This window comes from Columba livia, chromosome 21 (genome assembly GCF_036013475.1).
Source record: "Columba livia isolate bColLiv1 breed racing homer chromosome 21, bColLiv1.pat.W.v2, whole genome shotgun sequence".
Lineage (NCBI taxonomy): Eukaryota > Metazoa > Chordata > Aves > Columbiformes > Columbidae > Columba > Columba livia.
The window spans coordinates 5,606,730-5,625,628 of NC_088622.1; the positions used below are offsets into that span (position 1 = coordinate 5,606,730).

The 18,899-nt window shown below is 49.7% G+C and overlaps 2 protein-coding genes across 3 annotated transcripts in view; one reads left to right on the forward strand and one right to left on the reverse strand.

Annotated features, from left to right (window-relative positions):
* Positions 1 to 7: 7 nt before the first annotated feature.
* LOC102091635 (protein-arginine deiminase type-1) lies at positions 8 to 17,621 on the reverse strand. 2 transcript variants are annotated; one of them, XM_065038149.1, is made up of 17 exons: positions 17,498 to 17,621; positions 14,151 to 14,332; positions 8,562 to 8,736; positions 8,016 to 8,085; positions 6,701 to 6,762; positions 5,861 to 5,978; positions 5,616 to 5,741; positions 4,864 to 5,039; positions 4,682 to 4,785; positions 4,248 to 4,371; positions 3,650 to 3,757; positions 3,413 to 3,564; positions 1,885 to 2,029; positions 1,534 to 1,627; positions 1,261 to 1,340; positions 454 to 579; positions 8 to 359 (listed from the first exon to the last, which is right to left on the reverse strand). In XM_065038149.1, exons 3-17 carry the CDS (start codon positions 8,646 to 8,648, stop codon positions 126 to 128), a joined length of 1,806 nt encoding a protein of 601 aa, XP_064894221.1. In that variant the 5' UTR covers positions 8,649 to 8,736; positions 14,151 to 14,332; positions 17,498 to 17,621; the 3' UTR covers positions 8 to 125. The 2 variants fall into 2 exon arrangements, with proteins under 2 accessions (XP_064894221.1, XP_064894220.1); XM_065038148.1 differs by lacking the exons at positions 14,151 to 14,332; positions 17,498 to 17,621 and adding an exon at positions 10,651 to 11,041.
* The window catches only part of LOC102091815 (protein-arginine deiminase type-2), a 10,256-nt gene continuing 8,330 nt past the window's right edge, over positions 16,974 to 18,899 (forward strand). Inside the window, exons 1-2 of the mRNA XM_021295210.2 lie at positions 16,974 to 17,245; positions 18,709 to 18,895. Of these exons, the coding sequence (XP_021150885.1) occupies positions 17,154 to 17,245; positions 18,709 to 18,895 (279 nt within the window). The 5' untranslated portion in view covers positions 16,974 to 17,153. The remainder of the gene's footprint in view (positions 17,246 to 18,708; positions 18,896 to 18,899) is intronic.

Sequence of the window (18,899 nt, forward strand, 5' to 3'; positions counted from 1 at the left end):
GAAGAGCTGCGTTCTCAGTGTTAATGCAGCTTTATTGGCAAACCCCTCGATTTTGATGCATCTTCTGATGCACCAAATGCACCTTCATCCTCCCATTGCGGGACCTGAGTCTGTCCCCGGGTGTTTCAGGGCATCACGTGCCACCATTTGAAGGTGAAGGGTTTACGCCGGACGTTGGTGCCGCAGTGGACGTCACCGGAGAGGAGGTGGTAGGAGAAAAAATCGTTGATGAAGGTGCAGGTGAGTCCCAGGGGCTCCAGCAGCTCCCGCACCCGCTGCTCCAGGCAGCACTGCCCACCCACCTTTGGGCCAAAGGGTTTGGGGATGCCCAGGTGTTTGCCCAGCACCAGCATGTTCACCTGCAGCCAGACCAAAAAAAAACCAGTGTTTTCCACCCAAAAGGTGTATTTGCAGCAGGTGTGGATGGAAAAAGAGAGGTGTGTGGGGTCTCACCATGTTTGGGAAGAAGGCATCCGCGTGAGTGCCCTTGAGGATGAAGAGCTGAGGGATGTCAATGATGTCCTGCTCACTCAGGCCCAGCTCCTGCTTCAGGAGGTCGCGGTTCCAGTCAATGCAGCGCTGTGGAGATGGGTGACTTGGAATTGCCACCCGTGGCCACCCAAATCCCACGCACAGACCCCTGTGTGCACGTAGCATCCTGCCTGGATCCTCAGCAGCTCCGTTGCATCCCATTCCACACCTCTGAGTAACCTCCTGAATGCACCCCCAACCCCAGCAACCTCTTTTCTTTAGTTTGACACCTCCGCAGTCACCTCCCAGCGGGACAACAGGCTGGGGTGACCCAGCACCAAAGGGTGTCTGGCTCCTTCACGGGTGTTCCCAAGGAACAAGCGCCAGGAGCAGAGGAAACGGCCTCAAGTTGCGTCAGGGGAGGTTGAGGTTGGATATGGGAACAATCTCTTCCCCAAAGGGCTGTGGGGCATTGGAACAGGCTGCCCGGGGCAGTGCTGGAGTCACCATCCCTGGAGGGCTGGACAGACGGACATGAGGTTCTCAGGTTCTCAGGCAGGGACAGGACTGTGTTATGGTTGGACTCTATGATCTTGAGGGGCTTTTCCAACCAAAATGATTCTCTGATTCTTGCACACCTGCTTTCACACTGCACAATGTAACTCAAGCCACAGTTTCTTGCTCTTCCCTGGCATCTCGAGAATTGTTCCTCATACCCAGAAACCACCCGTCAGTGACGTGCAAGTGAGGAGAGTGAATCCACCCAAACCCACGGCCGCAAAGACTCACCTGCACGTGCCGGTTGTCATTTTTCAACGATGCATCTGCCAGGATCTCATCGATGCTTCTCCTCTTGATGCCATTCAGCCCTGTGTGGGGACAGCAGCAGTAAGGGACGCCACTAAGGGACACCAGCAGTCCCTGTCATGCCGCAGGGATCACAGAAATCACACAAATCCCTGAATGTCAGGGGTTGGAAGGGACCTCAAAAGCTCATCCAGTCCAATCCCCCCAGTTGGAGCAGGAACACCCAGATGAGGTTACAAATGTTGATGCCCTTACCGACAAGCTGTGTGGCTTCACCGTGGCCCTGCCACTGCATCTCCTTGAAGAGCTTGTAGCAGGCGTTGGGGCTGGCCAAGAGGAGACGGAAACCCTGCGGAGAGAGCCCAGGAGTCACGCTTTGCTGCTGGTGGGATATTTTATCCCCATGTCCTCCTAAGAGACACCACGCTGACCTCAAACCCAGCCCCAGATGTGGGGGATGCCACCCAACAAAACCACCCCAGAAGAAAGTGCATCACCCAGCCACACTGGGGAGGATGAGCAACTGGCTTTATTATTTTTTTATTATTTTTTGTGTTTGCAGAAGATGCCCCGTGCAGGAGCAGAGACAACTCCAGGGAGCGGTACCTTCCTGTCGTAAGCAGGGACGAAGGTGAGGAATTCATCCACGTGGCCCACGGTCAGCCACTCCGAGTAAACCTCCACCGGCGCCTGCACTTTCTGGGCGTAAAGAAAAGCCCTGACGGCCTTGGACATGCGCCGGCCAGTGGCCCTGGGAAGCAGAGGGAGGAGAAAGCGGGTGGCCATCGCATCCCCCCAAAGATTGACCCCCATCCTTCCCCCAAACATCGTGCCAAGGGGAGAAAATGCAGCTGCACATCCTGGTTTTATGGGAAATGCTGGGAAGAGGAGGGAAATAGTCTGAGCAACATATATCTATATTATCTATATTAATATATCTAGACATTCTGGTTTAATATATCTATATTATGTATATATTAATTTTTACATCTACATCCTACTTTAATATCCCTTTTCTATATGATTCTATGTCCTATTTTAATATCCATTTTCTATATTATTATATCTATGTTATACTTCAATATCTCCTTTCTGTGTTATTAAATGCATGTTACACCTCAGTATCTCCTTTCTAGATTATTTTATGTATATTATACCTCAATATCTCCTTTCTGTATTATTATCTCAACATTCTACTTTAATATCTCATCTCTATATTATTATATCTGCATTCTACTTTAATATCTCATCTCTACATTATTACATCTGTATTCTACTTTAATATCTCTTCTCTATATTATTATATCTACATTCTACTTTAATACTCTTCTCTATATTATTATATCTGGAGTATATATTAATATATACCTATACTACATATTAATATATATATAGGCTGTACATATCTACAGCATCACACCCCCAATTCTGCTTAGACACCGTTGGGTTTAATTTCCCCCATCCTTGTGAATCTTCAATCACGCGCTTTGTGCGAGGGCGAAGTTTTCTTAGACAGACAGCAGCAGCCTGGGAAAACATTAATTAAACTCCTGCTAATAAGGGATAATTATGATCCCGGTGAGGCTGGGAAAATGCCGTTTACCCGCTGCCGTAACCGAAGCAAATGGTCTGGCTTACAGCAGGGCTGGGGGCGGAGAATCCCGTTTGTTATCCCGGATCAAACCCCATTGGGATTCGCCTCCGTTGTTATTTTTTTCCAGGAAAAGAACCTCCTTTGTGGAGGATTTTGCAGGGCGCTGTTGTTCCCGTGGGGCTGCCTAGCACTGCCTGCCCAGAGCAAAACAATTTCCAGTTCTTCAGGACTTTACCCTTTCCTGGATTGCCCTACTTTTAATGGGGGTGGGTGGAAATAATAGCCAGGATGCTTACGGCGTTGTAGGATGGGAGAAAAAGCATCAGTGGCTTGGGAGGGAGTAAAAATCAGGCCAGTGGCAGGATTTTGTAAGGGACAAAGGAATAACGACGCACGCTAAATCTGGGATTTGATGGCAACTGACCCCAAATTCCCATTTTGATGGGAACTGGCCCCAAATTTCTGCTCCCTTTTTTGTGCAGGGATTTCAGCTGCTTCCCCACATCCTGGAGGGAGAGCTCGAGCCCCGCAGCATCTCACCAAGGCAGGGGGCTGCCGATCAGGATCCGGCCCAGGGGATACTCCTTCCCTCGCACCGTCACTGGCGGGCTGACATCCAGGTTGCCAAAGGAATCGAGGCTGGTGACTTCTTTCCCAGGGGACTCGCGGGTCACGTAGCCGAAATCAGGACCCTGGGGAAGAGGGGAGTGGTGATGGGGATGCCCCAAGTGGGGAATTTTAGCGGGATAAAGGGGAGTTGGCAACATGACAACACACCAGGATCTTTTTGAAAGCAAAATCCTTCAAGCCTCGGTTCCTGGGTGAGTCGAAGACAACAGGGAAGGTCTTGTGCGGCGCTTCCACGTAGCCAAACTCCAGCTCGTCCTGTTGTGGGAAGAAGAGGAGGAGGAAGATGAGGAAGGCTCCTGGCAGGGTGAGAGCCACCTTGGTGAGGGTGGCAAAGTAAATGGGGAAAACTGGCAAAGCCTTAAAAAGCCCCAAGGGGCCCCTTCTGCAATAGGGTCCCTCTTGCAGTGGGGACTCTTTTGCAACGTCCTATCGGGTCACTCTTGCAGTGGGAACCCTTTTGCAATGTCCTATAGGACATTACTGTCTTGTAAAATGTCATGAGGTCCCTCTTGGCATGGGGTCCCACTTGCAATGACCTATTGAGTCCCTGGACAACATCCCTGCCTGTGCTTGCTGCCACCACCAGCAGCATTTCCCTACGATTTAGTTCACCTCTCATTCCCCCAAGCACCTCAGCTGGTCCCTCCCAGGGGTGCCAGTGATGGCGGGTGACACCCCACATGCCCCTGGAGCCTGTGAGGGACCGGGAGAGCCGTGTACGATCTGGCAAACATCAACTGCTGACCTGTATCCAGCGGTCACTGCGGGTTTCCACCTCTGAGCAGATGGTCAGCTTGCAGTTGGCTTTCTTCAGCAGGGCCCGGAGTCCTTCCAGAAAGGCTTCATTGGAGTCAGAACCCTGCTGGATGCTGTGGGGAGAGCAAGGAGTGAACACTTAAGGGAGGGAACACAAAAAGCCCCCCCAGTCTGACTGTGCAGCCCATTCCTCCTTCCTAAATGCACTGGGGTAATAGTTCTGTGTGAGGTGAGACCATGGAGAGGGTTCTCCAGCCTTTCTCCTTGGGGTTGCAGCAGCACCAGTGGGCTCTCTACACAAATATTGCCTCCTATATAGCATGCATAACGCCTGGTTCACCCTACGTAGCAAGGAAGGGTCAAAAACTCCCCCTTGGGGAGTCCACCCAAAGCAGGAGAGCGATGGGTTGACGTCCCTCCTACCTGCAGACAAAAACCTCCAGAGGCTGCTGTGTGTTGGGCGTCATTATCCATGGTGCCACACGGAAAACCACCGTATCTGTGAAAATCAGGGTGCCCGGCGCATTCTGCAAGGGGGAAATACACCAGGGAGTGGTGGTTGAAAACTCCAATTTGGGGGATTTTGCAGGGGATGGGGCACGTACCTGATGGGGAACCTCCAGCAAGCTGGCGCTGAAAGAAACCAACCCGGAGAAGCCCACATCGGGGAAAGCCAACCCTTCAACGTAGAAGATGTTTTCTCCACTACCAACGTGGTCCAGCACGTAGGAGAGCTTGTCCGGCCCCAACACGGGTTTGTAGTGGGGGTGTGAGTCAGTCCCTGGAGAAAAACCAAAAAATACCCAAGCCCAGACGGGGTGACCAACCTGTCCATGGCACTGGAAGGAGGAACCGGCAAGGAAGTCTGTGGATGAGCGGGTGTGCCGCCTCGTCTCTGGGGAACACACTTGATCTTCTTCCTACAAAGAGGACTCTATACCCTCAGGTCCAAACCTTTTAAGGTGCGTGGCTCGAGCTAAGCAACTAATGATATGCTTGCGTTCCCTGACCTGATTTTTCAGTGGGGAGCTGCTGGAGATCCAGCTGCCAGGGCGTTCAAAGGCAAAAGGCGCTGCCCGACGAGATGAGCTGCTTCGGCGGTCGGGTCAGAGCCCGCGCCAAAAAGGTGCCGGAAGCCACGTCGGCGTTATCCACCCCCGTGGGAATGTCAAAATTTCAGCAATCCCGCTGAGAAAAGCCTATTTAAAATCCTTTTTCACTTGATTTTTCCTAGATAACCTCATCATCTACAACAGCAGAGGAGCTTTGGGGATAAATGAGTGTTTCCAGCAACCAGAGGTGCTCAGATAGTGAATAAAAAATTAAGCATTTGCCCACAGAAAGGAGAAATACTCACGGAGAGCATGGAAAACCCGCACTTTCTCTGCGTCCGACTCGGAGACATGCAGAACCACCTGGTACTCGGCAAAGATAGCGCTGGGACCTTGAGTCCGCAGCAGCATGAGCGACATGTCCTGAAGGTCTATAGCAGGGGAAAAGGTGGAGAGAGGGGACACGGAGAGAAGTGACGGCGGTGTTGCAAGTGGGAAAGCACCTTGGCGAGACCTTCTGGTTCTCCTCACGCCGCAGATGATGCCATACCTGCGGTGGTCCGTATGTCCACCTGCCCGCTGTCCGTCCCCACCGCGCCGGGGCTGTCCCGGTCGCAGTTGACCAGCAGCACGGCGCCTTGTCCATCCGGACCCCACGTCCACTTGGCCTGGAAGAGAAGCACCCAAAGGGAATGTGAGCAAGATCTTTCCCATCTCAGTCTCCTCCTGGCTCGGGGAAAACCCCAGTGCCACAGGCACGCTTGGAGGACAACCCACAACATGCAGTCGAAGCTGGTGAGGAGACAGGAGCAATGCTTTCAAGCCACTAAATTTCCTAATCTCAGCCTCTCACAGGGCCAACAAAGACTATTTCAAACAGATCTTATCTTCTAACAAGCCAGAGAGTATCTGCCAGGCCTTGTTTGGACAGCACTACGCTGTTTTTAGAAATACATCTCATCGCGATGCACAATTTGTGCCGCCGATTGGGTTGCAGCTAATTACCAGGGTGTAAGTACTTGGGCATATGCAGATTTGTTGCCAAAGGGGTAAATCTCTTGCTGTTTGCCAAACTTGCAGCTGACTCATTCAGTGGCATGTTTCACGTCCAAAAAGTTAAAAAAAAAAAGAAAAGAAAGCAGAGTGTTTTATCCTGTGCGATTCTTGGGGCTGAGGTGGAGAGGTAGATTCTGGCACAGAATTTAAAAAAGAAAGTATTTTCTTCCTCAAATAATAGGTTGACAATTTGCCATGTGATTTTCTCTAATTTAGACTCCAGCGACACCACCCGAGTCCTTCTCCTTCCTGGAGATTTTGGGGGATGACATTTCAAATGGGTCCACCCCGCGTTGACGCTCTGTCAGCTGCCTACAGCAAAGCTTCTCGTTACCTTGTCCTTCCCTCTGCTCTTCACTCTGCCGTTACGGTTCAAGTCCACGTCCAGGGACACGTCTGAAAGATCAAGAGAGAAGGAAGTCACTGGCTCTCGGTGGCATTTTGGGCTCATCCTTGGCACCAGCCACAAGTCACCCAACACCAGCTCCACTTTTGTGCCCCAAATCAACTCCAGACTCAATGTCTCCAACAAAACACTGATAGAAAAGCCAACCCAGTGGCTTTTTCATGGCTTTCCCCCTTCACTCTCCACCTATCTGTTCCTGCCTTGGGTCACTTCATGGTATATTTTGTGTTTTCAGCAATTTCAAGCTTTGTTCGTGAAGCCATGAAGTGTTTCTACCATGGGTGAGTGGACACCTAAATAATTACTAGGGTTGATGCAATGTTTGAGAAGGATTTTCCTTTAAACAGCTCTTCTTGGCTCAAATCTCTGCCTTTGCCGCAATAGAGGTTTTACCAGCAACCTCATCTAAACTCTACTTAAACCTGTATTAAGCTCATCTTAATACACCTCTGAATGGGTGGAAAACACAGACACTGAAGTGGAGTTTGTCCTCTCCTTGATGTAGAGAAGCGGACGTGGAGAAGCTGAAAACAAAGCCCTACATCTAAGGAAATTAAGAGAATTTGTAAAGTGAAAGCCCTGCAGATGGTGGTGGCTCCAGCAGAGCCCATCGGTTGCAGGATGTGGGAAACCATCAGCCTCGTTAGGTGCAATTTTGGGAAGCATCTGCATGACTTAAGGACACAGGTGTGACTGTCATGTGAAAGCTTTAGAAAAATCACAAGTTTAGGGTAATTAATCCATCCCCATAGAAGGCTCTACATCCAGACTGGTTGTCTAGACTCCCTTTGTAGTCAGCAGAAGAAAATAGGTATTTCAAGGGAATGATTCATCTCATCCTAAACTTCTAAAATAGGTCAGACAACTACACTTTGCTTCCTATTTTTCTGCACTAGCTGCAATGGAGGTTGAGGAGGGGGACGCCGGCCAAAGTTGGGTGAGATGGTCTCTTTGTGTGCTCTTCTGCCAATGCAATGGTCTTGGCAAGCAGAGGAGGATGCTTGGCGTGTACATTGGGTGGGGACACAGCCCAGCCTTTGTCTTTTTTGCACCATATAAGGCAGGATAATAACATTTTAATTATTTCCCTCTTGCTTGTCAGCATCAGTCGACACCCAAACCTTCATTGCACGTCACAGATGGGCAGCCCGCGCCCCCCACTTAACTCCCAACTAGAACCCAACTAGATCTTGGCAGCAGGAAGGGTTGGCCGCGTTTGAAGGCGCACTGTTGTAACACCTACCTACGCAGGTGAGGTACAACCAAGCCACCGAAAGCTCATTGTCTTCCTGGCCGTAGTATGAAATCTTCACCTGCAAAGATATCCCTGGATCATGACCCAAGTCCCATCTCCCATCACGCTGAGTAGGTTTTCCCACTAATTGGGGTTAACCAATCAACACTACAGGACAAGCTCTTGGAGGGTTCATCCAAGCCATTCTCCATTAATCACAGATGAGTGGAATCATTTCTGCCTGCTTCAGCGCAAAAACGGGCAGAGAAAAAGCCAAGGTTGGAGAATTTTTTCTGCGTGGCACATAGTTTCTGTCAAAAGGTTTTGCAGCCATTGCTATCTTGTATTTAAGGCACAAAATGTCATGTTCTCCTTCTTGGTTTCATTTTTCATACACGATAATTGCACAATTCCTTTTAAGTCTGAGTTTCCTCCATGGAAATGAACCCGATGCCACCACTACCTCAAAATACTTGAGCCTGCCCACAACCCTCCCTTCTTTCCTGGAAAATTCAATTTCTTTTTTCTGTTTCAGTGCATAAAAAAATAACTAACCTTATTGTCATTGATGGCTGTGCTGGTGATACCAATGGTCACTGCAACCTCTATATCAGGATCCAGGGGCCACCTGGAGTTCATCATGGGTTTTGTTGTGGGGTTGTGGATGATGTGGACGGTCACCGCGGAGGTGGCATAGACATCGAAGGATCTGGCATCTTTGGGTGTACATCTGAAACAGAGTGCAGTGCTGGGTTAGAAATCAAGTTGCCCCTCCTGTTCTCCTCTCTGTGGAGCCAAATACATAAACCTGGAATTAAAATCCAGTCATAACTGGGTGGAAAGGACTCAGAAACCATCTTCAGGTGATGAAACACGTCGTCTGAATTTTATATGTATCTCTGTGGCGGCATTGAGCAAGCTGAGCTCCCACTGGTGCTTCCACACGTCCGTCTGTGGTTAAGCCCAGATTGCGAACGGCTGAAGTTTGGGCATCCAACCTCTCTCCACAACAGCAAGAAAACCTCCAAACCTGCAGCATCCCAGGATAAAACCCCAACAAAGAGCCAGAACAATTTTTGATATCAACCACCTAGGGAGATGGTTATCGCAGGATTATACGCTGACCCGAGAGGTGCCCAAACTGGGGCAGAACCTGAATCCGAACACGGAGAATCCGCACCCCAACTCATGACGTCCCTCATCTTTGAAGTGTTGCCTACCTGCTCATTACAGCCCCGGCACCTCCATCCCAGGAGCACGAGTGCTCCAACCTGTCTGCTGTCGGGAGCCAGTGGCCCCAGCCGTACGCAAAAAGGGTCAGAGTGGTAAATTTTAACAACAAGATAAAAAAAATGAAGCAAAACACCCCAGAAGAGATTTATCCCCAGTGTTGCTCTTGGCACCTCATCCCTGGTGCTTGCAGCAGCTTGTAATGAGAGATTAAAGCATCATCTTGCTTGTCACCCCTTGTATTTAACATCATGCCAACACCGTAAATCCACCCATGTGCTGTTGCACGCCGCGACTTCTCACATTTGGGTCTGTTTGCCCTGATTTTACAGCCCTTGCACCTCAGCGTTGCCACCAGATTCCCACTGTGCTCTATTTTCTGCCCCAAACCAAATCAAACCACAAAGCTTGACACATCCATCACGGAGTTCCCCCCAGCAAATGCTCTCCAGGAACAAAATAATCCTCATTTTGGGGCTCAGGCCCCATGTTTAAATGGGACTGAGCTTACTTTGAGTCCAAATTCAGAAAAAAAAATTGCAAAAGTAGGTTTTATGTTCCCACTTGGCCGAGGGGAAGATTAATACTTTTTTAGCTCGATCTGAAGCCCTTTGTGGGGACAACAGCACATCCTGGCCAGGCTCCAACACACAATCCCAATAATTGCCCCGGATGCGATCCTGACCGGCTTGTCCTGTAGTCTCTATCATTATAAATATAATTTATTAAATAATGACAATGTGTAACAGCCAGGTAAATACAGCCTCGTATCTGGCCAGTAAAGCAGCCTCTGTATTTAATGCTGAAAAAAAAATAATCTCAATTTGTGAAATCACCCGTGCAAATCTGCTGGTGGATTTTTTCTGCCTGAGCCACACATTTTATTCTTTACCCCATTTTAGCTCTGGCCAAGTTGCTCATCTTGAATTGCTCTTGCCTAATATTTTTACAGCCAGAAATAGATCCCGCTTAGCCGGGGTGTGCATGGGCTTTGCCTGCGAATCGTCACGGCTCGACTACGCTTCGACGCCTCGTGTTTTGTCAGAACCGACGTCCCTCCTTTGGGCGCAGCTCCCCTAAAACAGACCCAGTGGGAGATGTCGTAGAATAGAACTATAGAATCATAGAGATAGAATTATAGAATCATAGAATCATTTTGGTTGGAAGGGACCCTTAAGGTTGAGTCCAACTATAATCTACGTCTAGCACTAAACCACATCCCTAAGAGCCTCGTCTATGTCAAAGCATCTTGCCAAATCCTTGGATGAACTCACAATGTGGGCTCAAAATGAGCTCTGATTTCCCCTCTAGCACCCATTCCTCCTCCAAACAAAGAGCAAAACCACTGCTGGGTTCCCCCAAAACCCATCAGCCTGATAGAAAACCATGGGGATACCCCAATCCCAAGCATTACCGGCGTGTATCAAGGAAGACCTCGGTACCCAACACACAGACGGCGTAGCTGGCGTGGCTGGTGGACATCTGCACAACGTGACGTTGAGGCATGATGATATACCGAGGACGGCAGCCGCATGCGAAGGAAGCTGCTGCCTGGCTCGGTAGGTAAACCAGCAGGACTGGATTAAAAGGCAGGAGAATTTAACTCCTCCTTCCCCTCGATGACGGGGTTTAGGCAGGGGACCCTGTCGTCTCCACCTCCGCCACCCAACAAGCTGCCTCCCCACTTATGGGGAGATAGAGGTGATAAGGCAGCCCCCGGGGGGTGACAGGCAACTCCAGGGAGGGGACAAAAGGCACGACAGGGTGGGTGACATCCAGCCCTGCCCTAGGATGCTCAGCAGTGAGCTCTTTCAGGGCCTCTCACCTTTTTATTCCCTTCTAGCTCCATATAAGCACTCCAAAGCTTAATGCATTAAACATTTAAACTCCTCCTGTTGTGCAACGTGTTATTACAATACATGCTATCATTAAAATAAAGCATTTTCTTTAAAACAACCCAAATTTTCCAGCAAGCCTCTCTGTGGGCTGACTCATGGCCTCAGCTACCCCATTAGGGCAATGCCCGAATAAAGCCGAACAAAAGGAAACGTTTGTTCAGGTCAGTCCTTCCCATCATAACAACTCCCGAGGAGCACAACAGGTAGCAACGAGTGCAGGGAAAACTGGTTATTTAGCAAGCAGGGAAGGGGAAAAAAATAAACAAACAACAAAACTACGAGATGCTTTCAGTGGAAATTAAAAGTTCTCCGTGTTTCGCTTGGACCTCAAGTTTCGGGAGAATTGGGCATGAGGCAAAGCTCCCATAGGAAGCATCCCCACAGCTGGAAGATGCCATCTGCCAGAGACAGCACCGCTCTGCGGGCCATCCCGGAGGCTTCGCCTGCCTGCAAAGGGGGAAAACTGGGTGAAATTAATCCTACCAAAGCCAGTAAGGAGGTTTCCACTGCGCTCTGGGATGGAGGCAGCAGGTGAGATGGAGGAAAAGAGCAACACAGAGTTGGAAAACTCGCCGAGCGTCACGTTGCTGCGAGTTTCACCCTCGTAGCGAAGGGGACAGGGCAACGTGGTGCCTGTTCTCACAGGGCATTAGTGATGCAATGGGCAGGAGGGGGCCGGAGCCAGGAGAAAAAGAGGTTTGCCAGCGGCAGGACCCCTTGCGAGCCAAAAAGGTGAAAGGGAATTCAGCAGAGCTAGAAGGACCAGTCCCCATCACCGCAGCGAGTCGCACGTCCTCAGCCGGAGGAGCAGCGACCCGCGTGCACGTTCCCCTGCGAGATCAAACCAGCTGCTTTAAACATCTCCCAGCCAGTCTACATTAAAGGGTTCCTTCCGACTTTAATTGCAGCAGAGAGAAGAAAAAAAAAACAAACAAAACAGCACTATGTCTCTTATGCGAGCGCAGCTTTAATCAGATCGTGGGAGCCTGCCGAGGCAGCCAGGATGCTCGAGCGCGGAACGCTAGCGGCATTTCCAGGCTCTTGCCCTGCTTGAGATTTTGAATAAAACCCCGTTTCCCCAAACCCAGCATGAGTCAAACTCCTGATGTTCATAGATTTGTGAGTTTTGTTGGTTCCTGAGGGGGGCACAAGCCTTCACATACACCCAAAAGACTCCAAGCTGGGGCAAATCACAGCTAGCACGGTGGGCGAGGAGCTCGCTGCATCCTCTGAGGAAGACTCTGGCCACAGCAGCATCTCTATGGAAGAGAGCTGGATTTCCCACTCGTGCCTGCTGGTCACACTGGTTTGGACTGGGCACGGTGCTGATTTTAGCATCGCATCCTGCTTAGCTGGTTTGAGCCCTGTGCTGGACAGGGGAACACACCTTAATCCCCACGGGGTCAGGCTGGTACGGTCTGTAATCTGGAGGGAGGAGGAAGATGGTGGTTTTAGGCTCCCAGTGAGGACGACAGTTTCAGCAGAAGGCTGGACATCACATGTTGCTCCAAATCCACCCAGGATCACACCCAGCCAGAAAGGATGGAGACACGGTGCCAAAACCTCACCTTCGTTTTGAGTTTGGAGGACTTTTAAGTTTAGTCACGGCTCATTTTGAGCTGCCATGGTCACTGCGGACGCTCACTCAAGCCCAAAACACTTCATCTTCGTTGGGTGGTACCTACGCTCATCTCTTCTTCCTCCTCCACCTCCTATTAGCACCATCATGTCCGTGCGCAAGGAGAATGACAATTTTAAGTCATCTGGCCCATTCAGAGCTGAGTGTTTCTTCCTAACAACACCTTGTCCTGAGAAGCTGCTATTCAGATCTCTGGTACACAACAGATAGGATCCCACCTCTCCATCACATCAAGCTTGGTCAGCCTTGTTTTTTCAGGCTCGTTTCATCTTTTTCCCCAATTTCAGCTTGTTTCTAGCAATGATGGAGCAAGATCTGACCCCTCGGTGCTCCCCCAGGAACCCCTCTAATAGCCCAGACCCTCTCGGGGTGTTATTTCTCGCCCATCCTGCACTGCCATTCCATTAAGGAAAGTTTGATAATCTCCCTAAGCCGATAATTACACTTTATTTATTAGTCTGCATGCATAATTGCAGGCAGGAACTTTTAAGAGCCATGTCAGCCTAATTACTCGCAGCAGGGCAAGGCATCAAACCAGTTATCAAGTCCCGCTCAGGTTTGCAGGAGGGTTTATTTTCTTTAGGTGTGTGGTTGTAACAGCGGGGCAGGAGCATCCCAGGCACAGACCAAGTCCCCTCCCAAAGACCTGCCTTCCCCATTCTGCTTGGAAGCCAAAGAAAAAGGACAGGAAGCAGATTTGAACCGGTAAAATATACTTTTAAAGCCAGTAAAACCCAAGAGAGCTTGGTCTCCATCCTGGTAAAACATCCACAGCCAGGACTTGTCAGAGCTGGTGTTGCAACCACCTTCTCCTGGGTGAGAAAGCACCAAAAAATCCCCCTCTATCCTTTCTTCTCCCCAAAATCAAGGTCTTTGCCTGCTGGAAAACTCCAGACCTGGCAATCCCAGAGCAAAACACCCCATAAAACTGCTTTTTCCCTTGGGGAAAGCACCCCTGTGCTTGTCCTGCCCACGTTCTTCCCCAGGTTTGCATTAAAATTCACTGCCCTATAAATATCTCCCTTGCTAGGGTGTGCTGGATGCCCCCCCCCAGGGAGAGCAATAAAGCCACGGGTGGGCTCAGCTTCACCTGAGCTCCTTCATCCTTCACTGGTGGGTTGGTTTCACCTCCTCGAAGCCACCTGCCTCTTCCAAAATAAAGGCAGCGCGGGCAGGAACAGGCAGCACCTCACGGCTCGATTGGGACAGGCACCTGTTTGCACCTCAAAAGGTCGGCTTGAAAAGACTCCATTGGGGGAATATTTTCCTCCTACTCTTTGCAATAAGGCACGTGCCTGATGGAAGGATGCAGCAACCCCCCCTCCCCCAAAATCCCTCACCAAGCACCCACGGAGCTTCAAACTCCCTCGCACCCACCGGCTTGGCGCTTCTTAAGAGACGCTGGGCGATGCGCACGTGGAAATCCTCAGGAATCAGCTGGCTGGGGTTGTTTGCGAGCTCCAGCACTGGGATGTGTTCCCAGGTCCTCGAAATTAGGGCAGGCAGAGATCCATGAGCGGCGGGGAAGTTCATGCAGAGCAGCTCCTAATCTGGCAGATCTGATTTAGAAAAAAAGAGCTGAGAACTCCTCTGACCTGATTGACTACAGCCACAAAACCACCAGCCTCTAGACATCTACGTGTGTGTGTGTGTATATACATATATATATATATATATATAATCTATATACATCCTGCGATGGTTTACCCTGTCTGATCTCCCATCTGATAGCACAGAGTCAGCAGCAAGAACAGCACTTTTGCCTCATGCAAAAAAGAAATCCATTTTTGCAGCATAACCCAAGGTTTATTTAGCAACTGTTCGGGGGGTGTCACATAGGCTTTGTCACCCCTCACTCCCTGGGGACACGTAGGTCCTTGCACTTGTCCCCAGCACTGAATGCAGGTACAGAGAGGATGCCCTGGATGCCTCTTGAGTGCAATTGTCCCTCTCCTTCCTCCCCAAACTGAGATATTTCAAGGGGTGGGTGCTTTGCCAAAGCCTCCCCAGGAAGGATTTAATATTTCCCCCACTGCAGCTCTACAAAGACACCCCAGATTTACACAGAACCTGCTTGTAAAGAACATCCAAGACTTGCAGAGTCTCTGGGAAGCCAAAGACCTCAGCAAGCTTGCAAAGAAGTCCAAGAAGCTTTAAAAGTCCCCCCAAAGGCCTGTAAAGACCCCAAGAAGTTTTCAAAGATCCTCCAGAGTTTGCAAAGACCACACTCAGTTTCCAAAAACCCTGGGAAGTTTGCAAACACCTCATCCTCCTTCCACACTGATGCCTCAAAGACAGGGACCAGTGCAGCAAAAATTTGCTCTCCCAGCCCCTTCCCCACGCAATCCAGTTGCCCTTCTCAATTTTTTCCCCCAAAATGGTGCATTTTCTTCTCTTTTTTATTTTGTTGCAAGCCCCCAGGGAGCCAGAGCCACTCAAATAAACCTCAGATCACCCCAAAATCTGCAGAGAAACCAAAGTTCCAAGCCCATATTTGCAAGCAGGCGACACTCTCTCCTAAGGTTCCACAAGTTTCCTTCTGCCTGGCAAGTGCTGGGGGATTTAACCCAAACCAGCACCATCAGGTGGAATATAAATACATTTTAAAATAGATATATAAAAGAAACCCTGTGTCCAGTTAGAAATCCTGCTGGGAATTCTAAAAACTTACAAGTGATGCGGTGACCTTGGGGTTTTTCTGTAAGATGGGAAGGATTTGGGGTTGGGTTTGTTGGGTTTCTTTTTGAAGAAAAGGAGGATTTAAAGAGTGTGTGTTTTCCTCCCTGATAACTGCAATACTAAATCCTTGGATGGAGGAACAGGGAGGTGAAATGGTTAAAGAGAAGCTGCTTTTTGTTCATTTTCCTCCAAACTGATGGGTTTACACCTCTATTTCCCCAGCTCACAGGTCCCAGGAGGGTGTAGAAGATGAGGCCACCCCAGCCCCTGGCTCCAATTTGGGGTAAAAAGAGACAAAATAAGTCTCACACAGTGCTTAGAAGCACAACCTGCTTGTGCAAACACCACAGTTTCAGTTTATTTTCTTCTTTTTAAATTATTTCTCTTTCTAGTTCCTCTTTCAACAGCGTTTCCTACTACTGGCGGTTTAAATAGCCAGGGGTTAAATAAATAAATCACGACGCTTCTCAAAAATAACATTTTCCAGCTGTCAGCAGGTCAGCTCCTGGGTCAGGGCGTCATTTAACTCATGATGTTCTACAAAAGACGCAAGCCGAGAGCAAAGTGGTTTATATTTTCTTATATTTCTCAGAGAGAACATGTACGGGCTTCAATAAAACTTCCCCATTACCACAAAAATCTCATTTTTGCATTGCAGAAAAGCAGCAAAACTGCCCCTTTTTTGGTGTGTGTTTCAAAGTCCTCACTCACATTTGCTCAGGTCACGGAGGAAAGAAATAACACCAAAAACCACAAAAAACCACAAACACAACAGGATCTACTTCAGATGGGAAACTGGATTTGAGTTATTTCCTATGCCCCAGCCACAGTGGGAAGAGAGCACTAAAAAAGAAGAGCCCAAAAGGGATTTAAATAGGGAACAGCAACCTGAACGTTTTCTGCTCCTCGCTAATTGCTTGTGGCTCCCAAAATCTGGGGCACAAGTTTAGGTTTTAAAAGATGAATATTTAGCTCGATGCTAATGAAAATGCAAACACCTGTGTGGGCGGCAATTGCTCCCAATGTGCTCCGCTGCAGGGTGGCAAGCGACAGGTTTGCCGTGCAAAACCACCTCCAATTTCCTCTCATTGGCAACTCACTGCTGAGTTTCCCTCTGAAAATAAGGGGAAAATAAAAAAAAGGAGTGTCCTGCTTTATCCTAAGGGCTGGGAAATGTATTTTTATTTCCCAAGTGTAGCCAGAGTTTTTCCATAGAGAGTAGATAAGAGCGGACACCCCACAGATGGAAATGCCAGCTGGAAAACGCAAAGCGGCACAAAACCGTCTCTGCGTTGGGCTGCTTGTCCCAGTTTGGGGTGGGGGAGATGCTGGAGGGACTGGGGGATGCTGGGGACAGCTGGGGGAGCTCCTTGCGTAGGGTTGGGAGCTGGCCGGGCTCGGGGCCAGCTGCCCTCCCTCTCCATCCCTTCCCTCCCCTCCGAGATCATTTTCATGGGGCTTTAGAGGGTCCAATCCAGCCGCCTCCTCCCTTTGCACCAGGGTGGGGGCTGCGGAGTCATCATCCCAAACTCCGCATGCTTCCAAGGTTGAGGGATTTGCTGTGGGGCCAGGCGAGGAGGAGGAGGGAGGTGTGGCAGGGAGGAAGGAGAAGCAGTTGGGTGTTGTTGGGGGGCTCGGTGGCACCCGAAGCGGGTGGGGAAGGGTGCGTGTGCCCATCGTCGGGGCATCTGGGCTGCGGAGATGTCGGGGGAGCGCACATTGCGGCTGCAGCACGGGAACCGCATCGAGGCCTTGTGCGTGCTGGGCACCCATATCTCCGCCGACGTCTATGGGTGAGTGGGACGCCCCAATACTCCCCTTCCTCCATTGCTGAGCTTCCACTTTTCTCCCCACCTTTACCTCCTTTTTTATCCTTCTGCAAATCCCCCTCTCCTCATTTTTCCTTATTCTCCCCCAAAACTCACAGCCCTGACGCTGTGATTTAATGGAATTCATGAGCAAGATCCTCCCCGGTCTTTGCAAATCTGCACAAATCCCAGGAAAGCTTTGAGCATCCACATTTTTGCTACCGTATTAATATTTACCCCGAGTCTGTGACAGCGATGGGTTTGATCCTTTTGCGGTCAATGGATCCAGCGTCACCTCAGAAAGGTGCTGGAGAGCGGAGGGATGAGCAGGAGCCACAGGGATAGACTGAAAATGTCAAGATGCAGCTGGGAGAGGGGAGAAAAAACAAGATCTAGTGAGCAAACAGTGTCCTGGGACAGGACACAAGCCCCACAACACCAGCCCTGCTCCCCCAAAACAAACCTGACGCTGCATTTCAAGATAATTATTCCCCCTCAAAGGAAAAAGTTTAAAAGCTCGTTTTACAGTCAATCCTGGTCTTTGCCACTTCCGCAAATCTTGCCCTCAATATTCAAGCCAAGTTACAACTCATCTGGCATCAATCTGGGTCAAATCTTCTTCCGATGGGATTCCCAAAAGCAAAAAACAAGGAAACCAAACCAGTTTTTCCGTGCATAATTAAACATAATTTAACCGTTTAAGAAATGCCAGGGCAGCAGCTAACGAGCGCTCAGATTTCCTCTCCCCCACTCTAACCCTGCTGCAGGTTTGGCGGGACCACTGGCATCCAGAAATATGATAAATGATGCTGTAACGGTGATAGGGTGCGAACGCTCGGGTGTCAGAAGCATGTATGGTCTGAGGGAGCCCACGCTGCAGGAGCTGAAAGCAGCCCAAAAATAAAAACCCTGGAAAGACGGGGAAATTAGGGACAAGGAGCCAGGCAAGGGGAAGGGGATGCGCAGAGCAGCTGGAAAATAACAAGGGCACATCAAACTGGGAGCGGTGCAGCACCAGCTGCTTCAGAGTTGGGTAAAAGCACCTCAAAAATTAGAGTTTCTCACGGTAAAGTGTCTCAGTTGGGTTATGACGAGCTGCTAAATTCCAGGTTTGCCTCGGCTGGAAAAGAGACATGGATTTCTTCATTGAAATGCAAATGCAAGTTCGGTTCCAGCAGCACTTAATGCTTTGGCTGTGATTATTATGGATCATAATCCACACCGATGGCTGCAGAATAGACTGTTTGCTAAAATAGCATGTGCTTGTCTACACAATAAAGAAGACAATTCAAGCGTTCACAGGCAGGGAGGAAACACAGAAACATGCCAGTGGTGAGCGTGGAGACAGCAGCCCCAGTCTTGGCTGTGTTTTGCACAGCAAAGTTCATTGCAGCAAGAACCAGGGTTTTTTTTGGTGCAAACATATAAAAATAGAGTGTTTTTGGCAGGGCGGCCCCAGCCGGGGCAGTTTCCTTCGGCGTGAAGCACACAGAGGGGGTGAGCGTGGAGGTGACGTGCCGGGGCCAAGCAGAGGATGGATCAGCCACCAGCAGCGGGACACGATGGCCGCTGGACGAGGGGACAGTCCTGAGGTTCAGCATGAGCCGGGCCAGCACTGAGGTCAACGATAACAAGGTAA